General features: G+C 39.3%; 1 protein-coding gene across 17 annotated transcripts in view; it reads right to left on the reverse strand.

The window, feature by feature from the left end:
• Nucleotides 1-25366, reverse strand: part of PCDH15 (protocadherin related 15) — an 805380-nt gene that overhangs the window by 180246 nt on the left and 599768 nt on the right. For 16 of the 17 annotated variants that reach the window (XM_072040299.1, XM_072040297.1, XM_072040296.1 and 13 more), the window contains 2 exons: nt 24719-24831; nt 10902-11108 (listed from right to left, as the gene is read on the reverse strand). In XM_072040299.1, the coding sequence (XP_071896400.1) occupies nt 10902-11108; nt 24719-24831 (320 nt within the window). The remainder of the gene's footprint in view (nt 1-10901; nt 11109-24718; nt 24832-25366) is intronic. The other variant, XM_072040292.1, reaches the window with a different exon arrangement.

Raw genomic sequence — 25366 nt, forward strand, 5'->3', positions numbered from 1 at the left:
CTAGGTAGCTCGCTGGGAACAGGCATTGTGCATGGAGGGCTCTGCACACGGCTGGCCAAGCAGGGAGAGTGAAATTCATTTTGGAGCAAATTGGACCTCAGCTAACAGAAAGGGGGAAGAATGTTCTGCCCATGGATAGAATCAGAAGTTACTATTGCCAGGGAAGGAGCAGCTTACTGAAGTCCAGAACCTCCAGCCACTTCTGTCCAGTGTGTCCTGAACTTGCTAGCTGGCTACAACGGTGCAAGTGGATTTGCTATCCTTAGTCCTTGCCCTGCAGGTTGCTGGATGCCAGCACAGGGTAAGCAAACGGGGTTTTAAACGCTGTATGCGCTGGTGGTTCTGAAAAGCCCTACAAATTAAAGCACTTTTCTGGGATGTCTGTTTTGTTGAAGTGACAGAAGTCTAAATTGTGTTAAGTATCTTCCCCTATCTCTTTGAAGATGCTATTGAGTTATTGGTATGATTAGACTGCAATGGACTTTCCATGTTATGGTCAAATTTGAAAAAAAAAAAAAGTTATCTTTTATTGTCTTCTGTATTCCGACAAACATTTTTATGCCCTTGTATATTAATTAATCCAACTTCATATGTTACTCTCGGTATTTAGTTTATTTCTGTTACATGGGGTGGAATTAGAAAAAAGGAATGCGATTTTATTTGGGCAAAGCACAAAAGGCAATACAAGTCCCGTAAAAATTATCTCTAACTGCCCCCCATATAACGTGGAGATGAGGCATTAGAGGGCTGATACCAAGAAAAAAATGTAACAGAAAATCCAGTGGATGCACAAAGCATGGCTTGAAAAGTAGTTTTACCAGCTGCTCTCCAAGATAGTTCTACAGAACATGCCCCATATAGAGTAAGACACAAAGTTCAAAACTGTAAAATTCAACAAATTGTCCAAAAAAAGTAGCATTATATTCCTCTTTGAATATTTTCTCAACCTGCATCCTGGATGCTTTTAGAAGGTTTACTCCTGCCCAGTTATTATTGTCATTCCTACACAAATAAACAGGAAAAACAACAGACCACCTAAAAGTTCACCAATCCCTACAATGTAGCAGGCAAAAACACTTGAGCTAACTCTAACATGCACTAGGTGTCATAATAAATAACTATGAGGACAGATGAGGACAACGGAAGGAGAAATAGATTTATTTTAGCAATCCAAAATACTCCAAAGCACACATTTGTGGAAGGCTAAGATTATACTATTTAAATGTGAAACCATTTCAGTTGCTGAATGCTCCATGAAAGAAATATCAGAGTGTTCCAAATCATTGGTGTCCTATTGCCCAGAGCTTTGCTGTAACTATGCCAGCTTTCAGTAAAATTAAAATTCATTTTACAACTAGCAATGCAAATGGTAATCTCTTTTTTCCATAAGAAATTATGGAAGGTAATTGCCAGTAATTGTTCACTTTGCAGACATTACGAAGTCAGTCAAAAATTTAATTTACGAAAGCCCTGGTTGGTTGTTACAGCTCTTGCTTGTCATGTCATTTAACAGTATTTTTTCCCTAATTCTTTCTTGAGAAAAACCAATGATGGAGATCCCATACGCTCTGAAAGTCATCTATCCTATTCCTTAGCTATTCTTGTATAAAAAAATTTACCCTCATGTGTAAGTTAAATCAACGTTGCTGCAATCAACGCCTATTTTTACTACTTCCATGCATGTTGGACCTACAAAGCAATTTATTTCCTTAATCTTTGCATTGGTATGCTTTTACACTTTTATCAACTCTTATGCTATAAGAAAATCTGCTCAACTGAACTGTGTACATTCCACCAGGCAGATATTGTGAGAGAATGTAATTGCGGGAAACAATCCATCCATGTCACCAATGCTTTAGGTTTTTAAACTATTATTTTAGTTAGGTCTGGACTTAAGCATCGATCCCTGACTATATTACAGGGTGATGCAGACTGGTTTGTCTCTGGTACATTTTTTAGCATATAGTTTTAAGCACAAAACTATCAGAATCCAGACAGAGCAAACACGCAACCTGAAAGGACCATTTCAAGCATGCAGTTCAAACCTGGTAGGGTTTGCATACTTCACACCTATTAGCAGGTACCTCTTAAAGGAAAAAGAAGTACTTTCTGTAATACTGAAGTGTTGTATGGAGATACATAACTATGCAATGAGCACAAAGCAATCAAAACATAACCATGGTACAACTCCTCTGAGTTAGATGGGTTTATACCCTAGATGAACTTATCCCAGGGTCTACAAAGAGCTCTTTGCAGGCTTCAGGAAAGAAGTGATAGTCCAAGTCTCACAGAAACTTGGACGGGGTGAAAAATGAAGGAGGACTGGGGTAAAGAAATACTTAAATAAACAAACCACACAATTCAAACACAAATGAATTTTGCAAATGTAATACCCAATACCTACAGGAATGGCACCTGATTAAAGACACAAAACAAAAACAAATGACATGAAATGAATACTAGTAAAGAAATACAAGCCTGCAAATGATGAAGATCATAAAGAAGTATATTTTAGGGAAAAAAATGGTTACAGATAAAAATATAAGACAAAAACTGCTCCAATGCAGTATTAATAAAGAAAGCCTGGGTTTGAGTTTGTTCTGCTTGAAAGTCTCTGGAGAAATCCCTGAAAGTTTGAAGGCCTATGCTGACGTTAATGTCACATTTCTGTTTCTCCTTTCCACTCACTGGAGCTTACAGCTCATTCTAAAGGAAACAGTTTTCCAATTTACTAAGACCACACCAAAATCACACGATAAAACAACAGTGGAAGATGTCTACTTATAAAACATTTTTCAAGAATATATCTCCTTAAAATTTATGTCCAACTATTATAATTATTCTAATCTGTCTTTGCCATCACCTAGCATGGAAAGCATTAAAACATGGGTCAGTATTTGACTTGGTAATGGAAGTATCCCAATATCCTGCCTGATAAACCCACAGGCCATAAGGACACCAGGGACCAGACAGCTAAACATATGAGCCACAATGATATAAGACAAGCATGCCCATGGTTTAGTTTAGAGGCAACGCAGACTGAATGCAGACTGATTTTTTTTTTTTTTACTAGCTTATCAAAAACCTTCCAGTCTTCCCATCTTAGAAAGGAACACAGCACAGGGTTATCACACTCATAAGTAAACAGACAGCGAGGTCAAGACTATTAGAAATGTTTAGGCTTCCTGATTTCCTAGTGCGGGCTTGTCTCCAAAAAGCTGTAGCAATAAGGCTAGTTAAATGACACATCTTGGTTTTCCAGTGTTCCTCTTGTGAAGAACCATCTGCACCAAAATGTCCACAGAAGAGAGTTGTTCGGTTGATATGTTTCCAGAATTTGCCTTATTTCTGGGTGGAAGTAGAAAGGCTTTTCCACTTGTGTCTCTCATTGGAAAAATCTGAGCTGCACCATCTTGCAGAACTGAAACAAGTGAGATTCCCAGTGACATCGACAAAGAGTTGTCCATCAGATTGATTGCTCTTGTGAGATGAGTTCTGCAGGGCCTGATGAGATGGCCCTCCAGGCTCCCAGAGGCTTAGATTGCCCAGACAAGACAGGCACTACATTTGGAGCATTTCTCCTTAATCTTTAACATTGCCATTAGGTAGCCTAAGAACAACCTGAAGCAGCCTCCTGAGAATGATGACTTCAGCCATACAACTCCTTAGGCCAACAGAACCCAAGGAGAAGAATTAAAATTAAAGAATTAAATTCTGAGCAAATGAAAAACCTGGCAGAGGTCAACCAGTCTGAGGAGACTTTGTGCAAGACACACAGTGAATATCTTTTTCCTCCTTAAGCATTTTTATTTCTTTGAAGTGAGATCATTTACATGATACTCAATCGTACAACTTAAAACCAACAGCACAAAAAAATCTCTTCACCATTTGTCAGCTCCACTTGGAAGGAATATATGTCATAATCCTAGCAAGAGAACCAGAGCAAATAGATGCCGAGTAATGCTTCAATACCAAATTCTTTCAGTCATCACCAAAACTTGTACAAAGGAAGGGCTGAGGCCCATGTGTGACTGTACAGAGTGCTGCAACGCTTTGTAGACTGCTTCCGAATTAAAGGTGCTCTGGGCAATGCTCCTTCCTGAATGAAGAGGCAATCAAAGTTAGGAAAAATCGTCTTCCATTCCTTACACAAGTGAGCCCCTCCTGAGAGAGGGCACGAAGCAAATGCCAGTCTCTTCAGTGCTTCCACTAATTAGCATAGCATTTTTTTTAAATAGGACAGATATACAAAAGACTAATTCCTTGAGGACTCCAAGGAACTCAAAGACAAAAAGAAAGCTCCAGAAGGCAGGAAACATTAGGTATTCATCCTACACAAATCAAGAAAAAAATAAAATGATATGGTAAAGTTACAATTTCCATTTTTTTCTTAAGTGGAAAAAAAAAAGAATTCAGAAAGGAAAGAAAAAAGAAAACCTATCTTTATAAATCCCAAAGAAAGAGAAGTAATAGTCCTACTTTCTCCTTCTCTTTTGTTTGGTTTAACAGTGAAATAGCGATATTAATGGGCTGTTACATTTAGGAAGTCTATTTCCTAAAATAATATTTTGTAACGTGACTATTGGGGTGTCACAGAAGTGCCATACAGGGACAGCAGCATTATGAGAACTCTCCTCTGGGGAGAAAACCAGCTGCAAAACAAGTTCAAACAATAACAGCGGAAGACACAAGCAACCAGGCAAAAAAGAGAGAAAAACAGTATTTAATACACTTTGGTGATTCCTGGCTGATGATACAGATCCATCATTTTTCCTTTTCTGGATATGTTATTGAAAATCCATAACCTGAATTTTAAATTACATTTAGAAATTCTGTTGGCCATTCATCCATTCCTTGTCTTCTCCATTTGTTATGAAGACACTTTCATGTAAATTATTTTTTTCTTTTAAATATTGTACAAGTTCTCTAGAAAAAAGGGTGCTGAGCAACCACCTACCTAGTTTGACTTCCAACTTCAGAGACAGTGGAAGCATAAAAGAAGAAAATGGTCTGGTAGAAGAGCTTCTGGAGAGGAACCTGATGTAGTCACTGAAGCACAGCATATTCCACTGCCCCGCGACCCTGCCCTGGGCTGTACGCATCTGCAGAGGCATCACGGTTACTGCACAGCTGCTTTTATGAAGGCACGCCGGCACACGTTAATGCTTTTGAACACATGCTGGTACACTTTATAAACATAACATCAATTTTGTGTCCTAATGAGCGCTGCACAAATAGCCCCACACACCCTGACTTTATTCATCAAGACACTGTGTGGTATCAGTAAACACCTTGGCAGTCAAGTAGTAAGCAATGGATGTGAATGCTGATTAGCTTCTTTGGATGTGGAAGTTAAAACCTTTCCTTTAGCATTTTTTCTGTTTCTAGAAGAGATTCAACAAAATTCAGCATGCGAGGCAGTAAGGCAGTTACTGAGTAGCACTTTTCCCCAATCCAAAAACCCGAAGTATCAGGAGTTAGTACTCTCCCATAGGAAGTAAAAGAGTGAGGAAGCAAGTGGCTCCTTATGTAAACACCAGTCAGACTGTTTGGTTTAAATTCCTCATCTTGGCTTCGGTTTACTTAGGTCTTAAGGTACTCATGTGGTTTAATTTAATTTATGCCATTTAAACAGACTACTTAATTATATCAGCGCTTGGCAGTGCTGCTCTAGTTAAAGGTCTGTTTGCAATGTCACATCTACGAATTAATTTTTTGAAGGTTTATAGCAGCACCGTATTGTAATTCCACAGGGAATTATAGAATCTGAGAATTTAGAATCCAGGTTGTTTTTTTCGGCCTAAGATATACAGTTAAGATGACCGTTGTCTTCACACTTTTAACTGAGGGTAGAGAATTGCTTTAATACAAAATATAATCTCTGCTGATTTGTCAATGAGAAGACTGAATACATTATGTTTAGTCAGTGCCACTATTGGAGACAAACATGCACAAGCATGCAGAGGATTTTTGTCAACTTCTCATCAGCATTCCCAATTTACTAAGTGCATTAATTTACTCCAATACAATGAAGCCATCAGAACACGAAGACCCGCAGAAATTAATAAGCTTTACCTGCACTTACTAACCCACCCTGAGTTACCGTCTGATTCCTTCTTATCCCTTCCTAAGAGAAGTGGCCTAGCAGGTACAGAGCCATCCAATGCTGCAGCCCATCTCCTCTGGCGCAAGGTCTTGCATCTCAGCAGGACCAGGAATCTTCACCATGTTGTCCTCACTTCTGAGGGGCTGAGGGTGGCAGTTTCAAAATTACATTGTGTATGTGGTGGTGATCGGTCCTGACTTGTACATGGGAGCAATCGTAAGCTAAAATTCACTTCCCTGCTGCATGTCCAGGTGAGCGGGGCTGAGCCTGGCACAAGGAATCCTCACTCCTCAGCCTCGCTGCCACGCCACATTGAGCCAAGGCAGCAGGACAAGAGCAGCACAGCCCGAGCGCCTGAAAGTCCAGGAGGGGAGCAAAAGAGAAATCCATGATATAAACAAATCAATGTAGGGCATTGGGAACTGCAGGACTGCTAATTGATGATGGTGAGAGGTATGGATCAGGCTCACCGATCTCCACAACCTGCTGGGATGACAGTTTTGCAGACAATTGACTTTTCTACATTATTACATTCCACTCTTTAAAGAATGCTGGCAATTTCTCATCATTCAGAAAAGTTTGTTGTTATGAATTAAGTTTTCCTCTTTCAAATCTAAGACTGTATTTCAGAAATTCTATCCAAGTAAGCTTTCCTTTCCTGTGATTGACTCTTGTTTTTTCTTGAGATGCATTTTTTTTTCTTTTAAAACAAACGCAGGAAGGTTGCACTATAATGTATTGCAGTACACAATGCAGTATTGGTTAACTAGCTAATCTTTAGCCTGTGATGTTAAACCTTTCCAGATAATTTCACTGTAACAAAGCAGACCACAAACCAACCACAGATAACCAAGGAAAGCCTGTGAGAAACGAAGTTCACATCATCTTTTACATTCCTAATTTCTAAGAGGTGAATTTGGCAAGGTTTATAAATGTGCTATTATAAACCAGTTATTAAAAAAAAAAAAACTTATACTGTATATATATTTTTTAATCTTTCTACCCTATGTGTCTTCATTTAAGCAAGCTCTTCCAGTCATCACTCTTTCCATCTGTTTACTCACCACCTACAGCCCAGCCAGCCGGCACTGTGAAGAGACACAGCTCCATCAAACACATCAAAAACGCGTCAATACACCTTAGAGCCTTGTGACATTTTTCCACTTGTCTGAACGGCTTCTCCCAGTCAGAATCCCTCAAATTCCCCCCACAGAATCTGTTTGGGTTGTTTGTTTACTTCTCTACCACCCTAAAAATGAACAATGAAGAAAACTTTATTTCTGGCAAAAATAGAAAACATTACTATCTGAAAGGGACAAAAGAGGGAACTTAAGCAGCCAAAGAAATAAATGCAGACGATCCAGTGAATTCAAGGATTCACATCTGCAAATGCCAGTTTTGCCATGCTATGGAGAGGCACATGGGCACCTGAATGGTTGAGCAAAAGACCTTGCTTCCTTTTAAATTTCATTTGTAATTCAATTTGCATTAGAAATATTCTATCAGGTTAGTCTATTTGCAGCGAATGAACACAAACGAGCAGAACCAGGTATTTATTATGCAATAGCTTTAGCAAGTTGTCCCAAACTGTCCACCACACAGTAGGAGGCTGCAAAAGCACCTTATGCCACATCATTTCGTAGTCCAGGAAGCTTTGGTAGTTACTCATCACAAAACACTGAAATATTAAACTTATTCAATAATTAACAAACACCCTAGGCTAGGAGACTTATGGCTATACTGCATTTGGTGTCATGTGCATTAACCAGATTTTCATTAACTTATGGATATTAGGAAAAGGTTCCTCACTGAGAAGATGTTTTTAGTTTGCTTTTAGTTCTCACTGCTCTAGTCTGACACTAGCTATAGGCAATAAATTACATGAATCTCCCTATGCCGCACCTGCTTTGCCTGTGATGGTAAGTGGGGGGCGTTTGTCCCTGTCCTTATCTCAACCCATAAACTTTCTTTTCATGTTTTCTCCTGCTGTTCTGTTGAAGAGTGAGAGAAAAACATGCTGGAGCTTAGCATCAGTGCAAATCCACCACATAAGTTCACTATGAAATATGTTTGGGCTCTTGAATGGTCATTTCCTACAAATATGAAGTTTCAGGTCTACTAACACTGAGATATGGGAATATTTAGCATCTTTTAATAAACTGCATAAAGCAGCTTGTGTTCAAGAACGATAAACTTGACATAGATTACTTAAATTAGGTTAACGCTCCCAACTGAAATCTCTGCTCTAGAAAGGATAGATCTTTTATTATTATTATTAATAGCAATACAATTAAAAATATAAATATTTGTGCCACATCCAAGTTGAAATTCATAGCACACACAAACCACCCTATTAAATATCCAAATATTGCGATAACTTCATGGGAGCACGTTGATGTGCTATGGAGAAGGCACAATGATAGAACACGGAGCCCTGACATCAAACTGCTTGTGAAAAATTTCAGTGAACCCCCTGGAAACTCAAGTCATTCACCATAACTGACATCATCAATAACATTGAGATTAAATATTTTTAGTTAGGGAGTATAAAAACATCATGTGTTACACTAAGAACCTGGTGCTTACAGACCCATTCGAACAGGCAGTCCAAACTCAGCATTTAAAAATTCAAAATCATCTTAATTTTCAATCTCTTGTACAATGTAGTACACAACTACATCACAGAACTTTCTGTCATCAAACCTGCCTTAAACGCCTTGTGGTTAGAACTGTGCAACCACCAGAATAAAGTTAGGTTAATTAGAGCACTGTTAATCACTAACCTAAAAAAGCTCTGGAGGTAATGGGCATCAAAGTCTTTCTCCCATTCCTGTAGAGTGTAACAATGTTATCTACCAGGAACATCCAGAACAAACATAGATGTGCAAAAATGCCAAATAAATTCAAGCGTCTGAACTCAGACGCTGAACTCTTTTCAATTAAAACAGTTTTGAATTATTTCAAGCACCACTGATTCAGTCCCTCATCGTGCCATGCCAGATGACTTCACTTACCCCCGTGGAATCGTACACACAGTGGGATTTTCTTAGGCCACTGCAGCTACAAAGCCTTGAGGCAGGTATCTCACAGCTCCAGGACCAGCGGTGGACTTGCTGACAGATAACAGCCAGCAGCACACCGTGAGAGGAGGAACAGCCAGATTTCTGTACCATTTTCGGCCGTCTACCTCCCAAGCCAGCAGTGAGGCAACCCAGGCAGAATGGATCCCAACCAGCTCTGCAGCTTGCCAAAATCCCTGCTCTGTGTTTTGTTCCATACCCATCTGATGTGCAAGTCCAGCAGCCCCACAGACAAACTTGCTCTGTTTCAGCCTTCCACACCCTTCAGGTGATGAGTAGTCTCTCTTTACAGTTTTCAGAAGTTATAACAGTCATAGGTTTGTTACATGGTGGGCATAAATGGTGCCCTAAAATTCCAGACTCCTGTAACAAAGAGCCTTTTAGGGAGACGACCAGAATTGTCTCTACACCCAGGCATATCTGAACCAAAGGGTTTTTACCAGCACTTTGATGAAGGCGTGTGTTAAGACAAAATAGCAATTTGCTTAGGCAAAAGGCATCTAAAAATGGCCTCATATTTTGTAACGCACATAAAGACCATAGCCTTTAATAAAGCCTTCTGAAGCTACCTACAAAATACCACATTTTTGGTCAAACAAGAGAACTGCTTTGATTTTAACAAAAGCACTGCTGCAGAAGAGTAATTCACACACAGCAGAAGTTGTTTGTAATGCCAGCTGTTGATGCCACATGTGCTTGTTCCAGCCCCTGACATCCATCTCCAGCAGCTATTTCTGCTTGCCTCCCAAGTGATTTTTGTGATTGACCATGAATTGAGTGAGATATTTTAATGGATAGATAGGAGATATTCTACATTACTTTGGGCTTTAAAACAGTTTTTTAGGACAGCGAATTACTTGATGGAAGACAAGGCTATAGAAAGCATCTTTTAGTGAAACTGGCCCCTTGCATTCCTCAAAACTAACCAATATGCCTGTATCAACTGTGAAACTTCAAGAACAGAAGATGGCTTGCAGAACATCAGGTCAAGAGCTCTATTAAAGTGTAGTAGCATATACTATTTTGCTAAAAACCCCATGTGTAGAACTTAGCTTTCATTAGGTACCTGAAAACAGCAAGAGAACAAAAGAACAGAAACAAACAAGAAGAGTAAAGGTGACTGCTGGAGAAACAGTGTATGGAGGAAAAAGAAATACCAATGGAAAAAACACACAATAGCAGTAACCTCGGTGAGACCAGAAGAAAACTTAGCTATGTAGACTCGGTATGACTATTACTTGGTTATTGCTTTTTCAGATACGTTCCATTTGTACCATGAGAAATGTTGGTATCAAAATATGGGCACAGAAAATAACAGAATGAACTTCTGGCCTCCTTTTCTCCTGTTCCTCTCCTTCTGGTTCGTCCAAATGACCTATTCCTTCCATTTTGAGCTTCTCTCTCGTATTTTCCCATACCCTGTGACACATCCATTCATCTCACAAAATGTAATTTTTTTTCCCTACTCACGCAATACATCCACTAATTTTAACAGTACACAGTTAGGTAAACCTGGGCAAAAACAGTTTGTTTGTTTTTCAGTTCAGCAACACTTTAAAATCCTTCTGAACTCATAATGAAAAAAAAATACACACAGTTAGTGATTTTTTTTTAATCTGGATTGAAAGAGCTTTGTCTCCATAAAAAATATGAAAAAAATAAAACTCTAAAAACAAAAACACCAGTATGAAGGTACATAAGAAAGAGAAACATACCTCCTCCACATCATTGTCCAACACTGTGATTTGTAATGGAGAAGTCAGATTCTGGCTATCAGAGATCGTTGTTCCCACTGGGGAGGATTCAAGGATAAAGCCCTCGTACGTAGACTTTGTAAAGTACGGCTTCTGATTGTTCTCATCAAGGACTTCAATATGCAAATTGGCAAAGGCAGGAAGAGGATGACCGTTGTCTTGTTCAGCCTAAAAAACAAACTCATTTGTCTAAGGGTCTCAGCCAAATAAAACTATGAACAGTTACTAGTTGGCATTGGCTTATTTTTAAGAACTACAGTCCAATTACACAAATGAGTAACATCCTACACATCACCCCACCATGAAAACTTTGTGTCATGAAAAGAAAGAAATACCAAACACAAATTAGCTGGGCTGTAAGAGCAAGAAGAGTTTCAGTCATACTAACCTTTAAAGCAGTCAAAATGAAAATCAAAAGCTATAGAATACGTGCAAAATGATTCCTTAAAGTATTGGTATTAGGTGTTTGGGAAAATCTATACAGTAAGAAAAAAAACAGGAACTGGTGATTGTACAACGTAACCTCCACCTCCACTATCAGCATCAGAGTTAAACCAAAAGACAACTCAGTAGCCGTGGACATACAGTACTTGCTACAGACTCCTGGAATAGCACACTGCCCTGGATACGACACTTTCTCCCCCTCAAACAGCCTTCTTTCTAATGACAGGGAAGTGGAATTTTCGTTTTATTTGTGGCTATTTCTGAATGTCAAGCAAAATACTTCCTTTCAATTAATAGCTGTGACTTTCCAATAGCCACGTCTCCCCTACCAAGTGTTAGTCACTGACAGCTTCACCTGATCTATTCATTTTCAAACTTCCTAAACATGAAAGCACTAAATGCTCCTTCCAGTGCATGCTAATCCACTATGAATGCGTAGTTTTGTTTTTTTTTATTGACCACCAATGACCACTTAAAGTAAACAAACATGGAAAGTAGAATACATGGAGTAATTTGTTCTTCATTTTACCTAAGGCAAACCAATCTTAATTATAGTAACACATTCCTGCAGAAAGGCAACAGTCAGGGACTGTCAGTATTGCATTTCTATGGCTTTATTTCTGACATCTGTAAGTACACAGAGCCCAAGACGGCGACGGGAGTGTGCTGTACCTTTCTGCAGATGTGGGAAGGCCACAATGCAGTGAAATTCTCAGGAGTAAAAGTGTGTCCAAAGAGACAGAACAGTACCTCATTTATTGCTAACCCTACTTCTTGTTGCAGAGATTTTACGTTCATTAGCTGAGAAACTCTGTCTTCACACTGCTCACTCTAAGAGAATCACACATATACTGGTTCTACTAGCAACTAATTAAAAACATTCTAATTTCATGGGATTTCCTTCAACAGAGCAGCACTCAAGCATCCCTGTGGAAATCCTGGGCAAGCAACAGTTAACAGCAACATATTCCAAATCCAACAGTGATGACATCGGAGACCGACTAAGTGACTCTTAATGCTGACCATAACTTACCGAACTGAGATATAGTTTGAAACTCATTCCCCACTGATTTAAAATTAACTTCAAATGTAAAAAAATAAAGTCAACAAAATTTCTGGGAAGTTCTCTAGTAACTGATGTAGTTAGTACATGATGAAACTTGAAACATGTCTTAAAATTGATAGGTTTTGCCTAAGATAATATCCTGTAAGCAAGAGAAAATCTCAGAAAGTCTGCAATAGAAGCAACAAATGCATGTGGATCTGATTCTGTTATTTTTTAAGTAGACCTACTGCTGAACACCACTTAATACTCCATTCCACTTCATAAAAAAATAGGGCTCTTCACAGTAAAAAGTTTAACTGCAGCAGGTTTCTTTAAAACGGACTGGTATGCTATTTGCCACTACCTTAAAGAGAAGCTAAAAAAAGGTAAATACAAAGAACAGATGGTCCCATTCCTCTTACCAGCTTCAGTCATTGAAGTAAGGACCTTGCATTAAAGCCTATGTGAGCACAGACCCTGTCCTGGCTTAAGAGGAAATCCGCACCTGACCACCACATCACCAGCCAGTACTACAGGCCTGTCTGAAGTAAGGGATAGCGCTCTGAAACACGTGTGGTTAAATACGAAGAAGGATGCAGGCTCCCCAGATTTTAGGGCCTCAAGTCCAAAACCACAAATAAAAGGATTCCTTCCTCAGTAGGCACTCCAACTGAAAAGCATTTAAGCTTTGTGGGTGCTTTCCTTTTTGTTCACCAGATTGGGTACGCTGGTCAAAGTCGTGGGGAGGCCAACATTCATAAGAGAACTGGGCAGAATTTGGCAGCTAATCCCTTCAGAAAGTCACAGCCCCCTTCATATCGCTTGAAACCAGCAACAAACATTATTTGCAGCACCAGCAGGCTGTGTCTTAAACAAAAAAAAGGAAGTGATGAATCCCCACTCAACTCTCAGTATATATTATTTAATGTTTTCTCAGTAGTTTCATAATATTTCTGCAAGCCACCACTTTTCTAATCAGACATACCTACTTGCTGAACCCTCATTTAGACTTGCTTCTACAGATTAGTGATAACACCTTATACTGGAACTGCTCTGAACAACACAAAGTACATAACACAAACTCCATAGAGAAAAATATCCACTTTCTGATCCTTATGGTACATAGTTACAGGTTAAAAAATCAGCCCTGATATTCGTAAGAGCAGAAGATCAAATAAAAGTTTCCCCTCTTTGAAAAGACTTAGCTCACTTCTGAAAGGGAAAACAAATGGATGGTTTCCTTACAGGGCCTCTTTCAGAGGAATTGTTTCAAGCCACTGGAAAGCATGGATAACCAATTGTTTTCCTTTGGGGCTTTATATATAATGGTAGTCCAACAAAGCAAATGGAGAACAGAAAAAGAAGTTTGTAAAATGCTAGTTACAAATATTCAACTTCAAACAACAGTTAAAGTAATAATTGTCTCTAATAGTTACTTTTCCCCCCCTTTTCTTTAGATGCTTTAGATAAACAAAAGAAAAAAAAATAGAAGGACAAAATGTGAAAATTGTTAAATAACTCGAGTCAAAAATGTTTAGATACACTTATGTAGTATGTATTTGCTAGGTACCATGGGTGTTCTGTACAACAAGGTTTGCTTATTCAAAGCATTAGATGAAGCAGTTCCCAAGAAGAAAAGGGAAATTAATGCACTCCTATAGACTCCCTGAATCTGCAGGAACATCAAAAAACAGAGTTGGCTTTCTTGTCGAGGTAGCAGGGATCTGTTTAGATAAACTGCCTCTGGCAACAGAACAACCTCCAGATGGAGACTAATGCATAGGCAAGATTTTAGGGTGCTCCTGCTGTACCACCTCTGCTCCCTGTGCTCGCTGCCACTGGAGGAAAGCCAAGTACCTGGGGGGGGGTTGGCAGGCAGGGGGCACCCAGATGTGCTGCGGGCACCCAGCTGCAGAGGAACGGAGCAGGGAAAGGCGACTCTGCCAGCTATCTGCATTCTGCAGGGCTGGAAGGGTCCATCTTCTCCATCCCATGCCACCCAGGGTCAGTGCCATCTCCCAGTACAGCTTTGCCCCAGAGGAGCATCTGACAGAAAACAGCGTCACCTTTGCTTACACTCAGGGTTCCTACTTCTCTGTGGATTCACAAGGATATGACTTCTGCACTGTATCTCTGTATAACCCTCCAAGCACACTCAATCCAGAAAATCTGCCATAAAAGGCATGGATACTGAACAGCCTGCAGTTTATCTGAGATGCTTCCACGTTGCTGCTCCTCCACAGGACCGGGGAACTGATCTGCCCAGTGAATTTTAAAAGCCTAAATAGAAATAACTAAATAGATCCAGGCGGTTATGGCTCACGTATCCAGCCAGACGCATGTTGCCCAGCCTTATTTGATCTGCCATACAGAAGTTACCATTTCTCTTCCAGCTTTGATTCTGTTTTACCTCGCTGGCCCGTCTTCCATACCCGCAGCCTCTCCAGCCAGCAGCCCAGGCTTATGCAGCCTCTCCGCCTCAGCTGTTATTTCTGAGCAGTGCTATTTCACAGCCTTGACCTCCTAGGAAGATGTCTGCCAACTCTTCCAACCCAGCTAAAACCTACTTCAGCTTCATCCCTGGCACCCCCTACCAAGACAGAAGTAGCACAGAGGAAATACTGCCCTACCTGCTCGGCCCCAGGCCCTGCCCACCACGCTTTTCAAGCTCTCCAACTTTTTGATCCCAACAAGGGGAAGAGCAGCTGGAGCTGAGGCAAAGTGCTGCATGGGGACAGGCATGCACTTGGCATCTTGGCAGCAGCTGGGACACAGGGAACATTTCTTTCCCTGGGGTGATGGGTTACATGTACGAGAAGCCAGACCTGCAAACTGATGGCAGAGAAGCTCTCGGAGACTTGAGGAAAGCAAAGGCAGGTGGATGTTTCCCCCAGAGGGAGCAGATCTGCAGGTCTCGATGAGGACACAGTGCTGATGAATGCTGCTGCAGGTGGCAACGTTCAGGCTCAGCGTGATCCACCCCTGCAGGTAAACTGCAGGTGGGGTTGAATAAAAGGACTGACACGGGAAGCACGTTTTGTTAGCTATTTAACAGCAGCATTTCATATAGCCTATACATATAGCAGCAACTAACCCGAGAAGAAGCTGTGAAGGCCTATCAAGTATTTGAACAGTGTCCATGACGAGATGAGTTATTTCAGTATTTATTCACCATTTCTCTGAAAAATCTCCTCTGGTCAACAGAAAAGGTTTGCCCATCACCTCGCATTTGGACAGAACAGACATAGGTCCTGAAGGGATGCGATTTCTTTGCAGGAGGAGAGGAAAGGTGAATGGGTTCTTCAGGATATCTGGTTAGAATAAAATTTTGGAGGGGTTACCTTGAAGCATCTCCCCTCTAGACATTATACAGCAAGATGAGTTATAAAGGCTTGCATTTAAATACCAATTTGAGAAATTACAGAAACAGTGCTGGGAGCAGACTGGGATCTCGTTTTTGTTGCTCTAAATCCTGTTTCACAAGGATCATTCCTTCCTCAGTGCAAAACTCAACCTTTGTGAAACTCAGATTTAGAATTCTGTCGTCTTCCATTCATATACAACCCTTATCAGGCCTGAACACCTCTCTACAATTTCCCCTTGAAAATGCCCACTGTATCACATGCAATCTTTACACCTGGAAAATAAAAAATAAAAATAAAAATGGCAGCAGGTAACATGAGCACATTCGAAGCAGCAGCACAGGATATTCCCATATCCCTTTGTTGTTCTGTTGTTCTTGATTTGTTGTCATCTGGCACGTGCAACTGCAGAAGAGCATGTTTTTCCAAAATTAGAAAAAAAAAATCACAGTTGCCTCTCTGTTTGCCACCATGATGCTAAGACTGAAAATACTGGCTAAGATAAGAATATAACATATCATGGACCTCCTGACCCAAAAAAGGTAAGTTACCACCATCTAACAAGTAACTGGGACAGTAACATCTGGGACATAGAAAAGCGAAAAACTACAAGAAGAAATTATAATAGGGATATAATCTACTTAACATTAATGTCAGCCCTATGAATTTTTCTTAAAGCCCACAACAATCTGTCCTCTAAAATGAACTTTTTCATATGCTGTATGACCAAAAGCTTCGCTGAAATCAGAGCCACCAGTCTTTTTTTTTTTTTTTTTTTTCCCCATAAAGCTTTTCTAAATGCAGTCAGGTCCCAAAGTAATTTGTTCCTTACTATCACAATTCTCTTAATTCCCTGATCAATTTAATATTTTTTATTCAACAAAACCAATTTTAGACATTATTTCCTTTGTACGTCTGTAGCCTAAACCTGTTATATCTACACCAACCAGGTTAGCTTCTGGATATTGTTTCTTCAGAACTGTGATCGAATCATGCTTTTTTTATTTTTTCCTTTTCTTTTTTTTATTTTTTTATTTTCTCTGCAGGACACAGCATTGGAAATGCATGAATAATTTAAAATGATGTACTTGAACTTAATTTTGTTACCACTTACAAAATACACACCAGCAGATGGAAAATTTCTTTGATAGATAAATATAACTTAAAATTTTCAACCTATATCTAGAGTGATTAAAAAAAAAAAAAAGCAAAAATCATGGCTTACTTGGAAATAATTGCATACATTAACACTATGTCTTATTTTTTCTGATTCAGTGATAACGATATCTATACACCGACATCCAACTTTCGAGGTTAAGACCGAAAAGAAACTTACATAATATCTGCACCATCATGCATACAATTTTATGCTAAAAAAATTGCCACTGCATCCTATTTAAGTGTCCATGTATAGCAAACAAACAAACAAACAAAAAAAAACTATATTTGAAGAAGAATCACAATATATCTGAAAATCAACCTTTGGCTTTTCTGAAAGTAAACAAGCAATGTTCTTGTGCTATTGGAAGGCAATACTGGTTTTAGAACTGATGCATCCATTTAGGCAGCCTGAAAATGAACTAAACCATGCTTTACCACTAGACACCACCAACCTGAACAACAGAGAGAGTACCCCCAGCAGGCTACCAGAGACCGCAGTAGAGACCAAAGAAAGCAGCACTGCTGGCTCGGCTGCCATCTGTGTGCGTCCTGTAAGCTGGGTCATTTTTTTGGTCCACGTACCTTCTCACAACGAGAAGCACATCATCAAATTCACTTGCCGTAATCCCTTCCAAATCTTGTGCTCATCTCCTTTCCAAAGACCACCAAAATCCTCTGAGCTTTCCCTGCCGCTGGTTATACCCTAGCATTTCACTAGATACAGCAAAAGAAGGAAAAGTCTCTGGCAAACGCATGCGATAGCTTGCTGAAAGAGGTGTAGTCCTGGAGAAAAGCAGGCAGGCCACTTCGCAATTTATATTTAACACAAGAACAAGGGAAGAGCCCAGGAACTTCAGACACTCAAACTTAACTTCAAGCTGTGAAGAAGATGGAAATGTTATATAGCATTTAAACCAATGTAACTGAAAAAGGAGCCGTCAGTATAGATACAGAGAAGGAAGGTCAGGTCTGGAAAACTTTTTCTTTTAAGTATATGACTGAACTGAGAAATAAAGGTAAAACTAGGAACATAATTTATCTCTCTATATAGGGTAAGCATTAGGATTGTACATCACATGCTGGATTAATGTACAAGGTCAGAAAGGACAGCGTAAGGAAAGAACTACTGAAATGGATTAAAAATTGGCTTGAGGACAAGCAGTACCAAGTATCTTCAGAACATAGAATAAATTTGACTTTACTGTCAGTGAAGCTTGTCATGTGGCAGTGAAATGATATTGGCACATAATGTGTCTAGACAGCATGCTTAAAAAAACCCAAAACATACATTTCTATTTCATGTGTCAAGGGTAAGAGACTTCAGTATCAGACTACAATGCTGTAAGTGCAATGAACAGTAATACTTACTGCTGACCATCTTTCCACAAAATAAAACCTTCTCCTTCCCTATAATAAAAGAAAATGCCAACTACAAAGTCATTATTTCAAATTGTAAGTGATGGATGGAATAAAAAAAGAAAAAGAAAAAAAGCCTGTTTACTGCAGAGAGGAAATGCAGCTACTTCTATAAATGAAAACCATTACAGAGCTTACCATTTATGGATTTTAATATTTCTGTTGCTCTGTGCATAATGACACATAATTTAAGGGTCAATCTTCACTCACAGTTGCTGGTCTTGTCTAATGTGTATCTGTGATTTAATGCTCTAAATGCAAGGAAAAACATTTACCATGCTGAGATGCTGCCAAACAGGAACAAACATGTATTTTCAATGCATATGTGCCAATGCTGGGAGAAGACTGCCTTCTCCATGATATGAAGAAGAATTTTATTGATATATAGGAAAGGTTTTGAAGAAGACTTTTCCTGCATTTTTTTTTTTCACTTTTCCTTAATCACAATTGCTAACCCTGCACTCAGGTTTTCTTTTCTGCAAGAACTCTCATCGCTTTATTGCTCACAAGACTGATAAAAAGGACGCCTTAAACAGAACAGAAATTTCCAGATTTTTTTGGACTAGGTACACTTGTGTAACAGCGATAAGCAACAAGAAGTAATTGAATACCGAGTTCACAGAAGGGATGAACATTCGAAAAGCCAATTTAAAAAGCAGTTATTGTACTTAATACCTACAGGAGATGCACAGCAGTTCAGCCAAACTAATGATTTTGTAGATTTCATCGTTGTCAGGAAGTGGATTGAGCAACTATTTAATGAAAAAAAATTTCTTCCATTCTTTTTCTAATCTGTCGCCATGAGTACAAAACCACTCTCATTTGTTCAGTTCACAATCTATTTTGAGGCAGAGCAATCACCCTGTTTCCCATTATAGCTGATGCCTCTAACATTGTGTCAGAACCACAGAGGAGACTATCTTCTGTTGCATTTCAAAAGAGAAAGACAAAAACAAAGCGGTTCCAGAACAAGGCCAATACATTTTTGGAAAACCACACTTATCACGTGGGCTATATTTTATTTTCCACTTTGCACTGAGAGAAATTTGGGAGAAAAAAATGCAAGTCATTATTTAGGAGGACGTGGGTTTTCCCCCACATAGGTTACTTTCTAGAGATTGGTTCAATAGCAAACACCGTGAAGGTTCATTTTTCTCTGTTTCTTAAAGTTCTCATCAGCATCAGCCCTCGCACGTAGTTCAAACTGAGAAGTCTTCATACTTATATGTATACATGTATAGCCATAATTCATTCATCACACTGATTAAACCAAATAAGGAAGCCTTTAGTCCTCCTGCTGAAATTTCTATTTACTGCCCTTGTAAAATTTAGAAAAACAAAGAAGAATAAGCATACATCCTTTTAAGTGCAGGAAATTCCATTATTTTTGATGCACTGGAAAAGAGGGACAGTGAGATCCACCCAGAACAAAAATAACAACTAAAGGTCAACAAAATACACGGAGTCAAGAGATCAAAGTAGAATGAGAAGAGCTGGAGGCTGACATTATTACAAAAACTACCTAACATTGCATATATGACGTTTTTGAAGAGGTGAAAAAAAGTCAGAATTATGGACTGAAGTCACAAAACCCATACACTTGGCACAATTTCTTTAACAGCAGTCTGCTGTTTAACAACAGCACTGCACAAGGAGGGAACTATTGATTCCTCTCTGCTCTCAGGACTGTGAGGGTATATTTCATACGTCTGTCTTCCCCCTGCCCTGGTTCAGAACTGCTTCAGTTCTGCTCTGTCCTGTTTGTGACAGAGACCAGTTACACACACAGCCTGGATCCATACTGTACCACAGTGATCCTCCTCTGTTCTCTTCTCCATTTTTCGTATTAATTTCTAACATTCAACTTGCTCTTGCTGGACAGCCACAGATCACTGAGCCAACCTTCACACTCAGTTATCACAACGCCAACAGCTCATTCCCGAGTGAGGCCAGAACCCCTCATTTTGTGTATAAGGCCAGCATGAATCTTTCCTGACTTGTTTCATGCTGGTTCTAGCTTTGCAGAACTTCATGTGCCTTTCGAGCACACATTTGTCCACTGTTTTGTCCTAAGACCGTTGCTGAATCTGTGCCTGATCCTTCTTACGTAAAATGCAACATGCCCACAACAGCCTTGACAGCACTGAGAAAAGAAACAGGCAGGGAAGCTCCCAAGAGGAAGCTGCTATTTGCTGCCAAGCTCCACCCGTGGTCATTAAGGTGGAATTTGGTTTGACTTCGAGCAGGGCTCAGCCTCTCCACACGCCTCCTGAGCAAGTACATCTTACCCAAATCTCCTGTGCCTAGCCACAGCCGATAGAAATGCCACCACCCATTTGGGAGAAAAATAAATAAATAAATAAATAAATAAATAAATAAATAAATAAATAAAGCCTTCTAAAAACTGGACCCCGAACCAATTTTCTTGTAGTGCTGGAATTTCTAACAGTCTGTTCAGCTCTTGACACACCACGTTGACCTTCCGTTACCAACAAGCAACGAGGAAATGCAAAACCAATACAGAATTGTTTCTATGGTATTATCTGCCACGAGGTTAATGCCAGTCTGATTGAAACACCAGCTGGGGAAAACACGTTTTGAGATAGGTATGTAAAATCTGGAAAACATCCTGCAGGGATATTCTTCAAAACCTTCTGCCCAGCTGCTGCACGGTGGCTATTACCAGCAGTGCTGGGAAGGCACCAGAAACCATGCAACTGTGATACAAAACAGTTCTTTTGCAAGGCCTACTCCCTAAGAGCTGTAAAACTCCCAAAATCAAGGAAAAGTCTTACCGTAAATATCAAGCTACAAATGCGACTTGAGACTGGGAAGCTTATTCCCCACTCCTCCAACTTTATTTTATTTTTAAAATCTAATTGCAGTTTTTACTGAGATGTCTAATTTACACGAATGCTTCCCAGCGACACAAATGCAATCAGGTAATGGCTTGAGAGCTGTACAGATGACATGAAAACCTACTCTCAAACTACGTTATAAATTTAATACCTGCAGTACCCAGGTGTCCACATGAGATTAACAAAACATCCCTCTGTCTTCCCATCTCATGTGATAATACCCACGGTATTTTAGCCATCAGTACAAACATCTCCAGTGCCATTAAAAAAAGAAAATCAATTTTTGCAAAACAAATAAATTTATCTAAATAAAATATATATATATACTTTATCAGCCTTTAATTTACTTTTTTGTTGCAGGGGAAACACTCATCTGACATATAGATCTGCCAGGACTCAAAAACACAACTCAAAACTATTTACACAAAAATGCACATATTTTCTGTATGGAAAGACATTTGCAGTTATCTAGGGTATATTTTTTTCTGGAGCTGTAAAAAAAATTTCTCATGCTTCAAAACAGCCTGTAAAATAAATAAATAAAAGCTAGGACTTTTTGTTTATCCTTGGAATACCTCAGTGGTCATGTTTTTTCCAGAAAGATGATCAAACTTTCCCTCCAAGCAGCTACCTCCTCTTCTAAAGGCAAATAGGTGTCAAATGTGAAGTTAACACTACTTTAGAATAAACCATCAATGTATCTTCTTGTTACAAATTATTGACCTCCAGGAGGATGACAGCAGCTACAGCAACAATGCTAAGGAAATGTAGTTTTGACTGGTTTATTATTTCATTGAGAATCCCAGCAGATGTTTAAGCAAGGCTGCATTCACAGGCTTATGCATTTTGCAGTAAGGGAGTCTCATATATGCTACAATTTTAGTTGCAATATTAACAACACTGGAAAGCCCTTTAATTTAAAGGCTCTAAGTTTACATGCTTCTTGTGACAGCGTTGAAGTTGCCATATGGAAATTCAAATGGCATACACAAAAAGTACAAATTATTTTGTAAAGGCCTCATTGCTTTGCAATGAATAGAATTGATGGGAATTTCCCAGCAGGGTCAACATTTTTTCTACCTTATTCTAAAATGCCTTCTGGAGACGGAAGGGAGGCTGAAAAAGAGCTTTCCTTTTTAAAAGTTTAGCTTTTTCACTTGTCTTCCTATTTGAGGATTAAGCAATCATCAGCAATGCAGTTTTGATGCCACAGATGAGCATACCAATTTCCTGTCCATCTTGCTTCACGCATTCTAATAGTCATTTATTGACTTAACTGTCTCTTTCTTTTCACTTTTTTCTTTATTATTTTGGAAGAAAAAAAATGCTTTGTCAACATCAGAGGGAGTATTTTAAAAATTACATTTAGCGAGCCCTGCAAAAACAGCGTATTTTCAGTTTAAAGAGAAGTATCACACGTGGAACCTCCCCTTCAGCCCCTGCATCCCCTGCCAGATAAAAGAGAACCAGCTTCAACAACACTGCGAGAAATGCATACTTCAGAATACACAACACAAGAATGTGATGATTGGATTTGGTACAAATCTGAGATGTTAAACCAGTTCAAAAGGTCCCTGAAAAACGTAGCACTAAAACTTTTATTATTTTAGCAGGTGGCACATTATCACTCTTACAGACTGGTAATTTTCCTTATTATCCCCTTGACTGCACATATAACACAGCAATATGAACCTAATAATGACTATAAAAATTTCCATTAACAATGGAGCTTGCTATTTACGCACACCGAATGTGGTACCAGACCAGTGTATGTGATTTTTTGACTGATGCATTGTGCTACTGTATAAGTCTGCAGAATTTTCACACCACCACCACCACACAACAAACTGTTACAGGGTATGAAACCCGTAACTTAGCATATTTGGTTTTATAAACCTTACGTTTCCTCATCTGTCCCAGTGACAACAGAGCTGCACGACAGGAGGAAAGCAGAAAAGCACATTATTATACAAGAGTCAAATTGCAAATTATTTTACTCTAAGCATATACGAAGCTTTGTACTTGGATGCACGAGTACAACAGACTTTTAAAAAGGTGCAGAGTTATTCAAAATGCCTGTAAGGTGCGCTGTTATTTCTCTTCTGTCATTCTGTAATCACACATTCCTCAGAAAAGACAGAAAGGATCTGTCCATCAATAGACTTATTTTTACCACCTTCCCAGACAAACTGCTGCCCTGAGATGTGCCCACAAATCTCTGTCCCCAGCTCTTCTGTGCTTAATAAATGCTCAGAGACAACTCAAAAAATCCTTCAAGTTGCAAAGGCAGCAGCCAGACACTGCTTTTGCATGGCCACACAAGGGCAAGGGACCCGGGTTGCTCTGTCACACCATGTTTGTCTATGCTCCTTCATCCCTCCTTATTTCAACAGCAGAAACATGCACAATTGCTCCCCCCGGTACTCAAATGATTGAAACAGTGATTATTGTTTCCTCTCTGAAGAGAAAAAAATAAATAAAAAAAATTAATACTCTGATTCTTCCTAAAGAATGATGACAAACATCTTGGCCTGACGGTGTGCAGTCATTAGAAATCACCTTTACTGAGCTGATTTTGACAGTTCCTGCAGCAAACCTCGTATCTTTGTACAATTTTGCTCTAAGTAAAATCCTTAATTTTCTGCATTTAACATGTTAAGCAATTAAACATTCATATCACCACCTCTGATTCTTTTCCTCTTAAATGTTACATCAGCAAAAAAAGCACTGAACACGGAAATTATTCTTTGCTTGCAAAATTGGGGCTCAGCAACCAGACGAAGATTTGTTTTGAGACCATCTATCGAGACACGTTCTTCACAGCTAACTGGTATGTGCTTTGATCACCAGGATCAGCTAAGAACTGCAGGCAGTTACCAAGTCAGACTACAAAAATAAGGAGAGTGGTGTATACAAAAAATGACGCCGACTTTCCTCATCAGTGGCAGGATCTGAAAAGACCAACTCCACTGCAGTGGTTTATGCTTTTTTACAGCAATGGAAGCTGAATGAGATCAGTGCTGGGTGTTTTTCAAAAGCTTCCTTGTTCTTAATGATCCCTAAACCAAAAAAAAAAAAAACCACCTAATTGCTACAAGGTTGTGAGATGACTTCTGTTATCCTTACTCCCATATTCAGTATCAGAAAATTATCTGTATCTATGAGATTCTCCAACATGGAATGTGAACTGGAGAAAACACGAAATACATTATTAATGCGTTCATAAGACAACTGAGTTAGTAAAAAGCGGGATACCACATGTATGCTTGTTTTTTATTAACTCAGTTGTCTTGAGAACGCATCTAACATGACTCTTTCCCTTTTCAAAAGTACTTCACATCCTCCTCCCTTATGACGGTGGTAACTGACGCCTGATGGTTTAAAAAAATAATCCAGGAAAGACAAGCAGGATTCTACCACATTTTCTCTAGTGCTTTTTGCTACTAAGCAGTTTTCAAAAGCATATGGAAATAAGAATTCAGTCAAAATTACCTTAATAACCAAGTCAAACTTCTGGTGCAAATCTCTGTTTATTGGTTTCAGGAGCGTGAGTTCAGCTGTTGTGAGATTCATATGGAAATACTGTGGATAATCCTCGGGAGTACCTGTAAAAAAGACACTGAGGTTTGAACAAGTCTGAAAGATTTAGTTTAACAATGCATTTTATTCATAAGTCACAAAAAGAACAAAACCCAATCCTGTTACTATAAGGATAAAACATTGCATAATGTGTACATGTAGCCTAATTGTACAACAAACAGTATGCCGTTAATAACATCATTTCCTTACTCCCTCTAATCATGAAGGTTCCTCTCAACTGGGAATACCTAAATAGTTGATAATAACAGCAGGAGCCCCCACACACCTGCAGTTGGTGGAAATTCAGCTTCTCGGGTTCCAGGAGATTAGCACACATGTAATCAGCTAAGAGGATATACGGAGAAATGCTGTTTCACTGCAAATCATCTTCCACTTCCACCCACCACATTTCTGAAACCCAACTTGCTAAACATACAACCGAGATTTCTCTTTTCAGCTTTGAAGTAAAGTTTCCCTTGAGGTATCACATCGTGACATTAATCCCAAACCAAACAACGCTACGTACCGTGTTCTGCATGCAAACATACACACAAAGGAAAT

The sequence above is a fragment of the Anas platyrhynchos genome, chromosome 6, assembly GCF_047663525.1.
Source record: "Anas platyrhynchos isolate ZD024472 breed Pekin duck chromosome 6, IASCAAS_PekinDuck_T2T, whole genome shotgun sequence".
NCBI classification, from domain to species: Eukaryota; Metazoa; Chordata; class Aves; order Anseriformes; family Anatidae; genus Anas; species Anas platyrhynchos.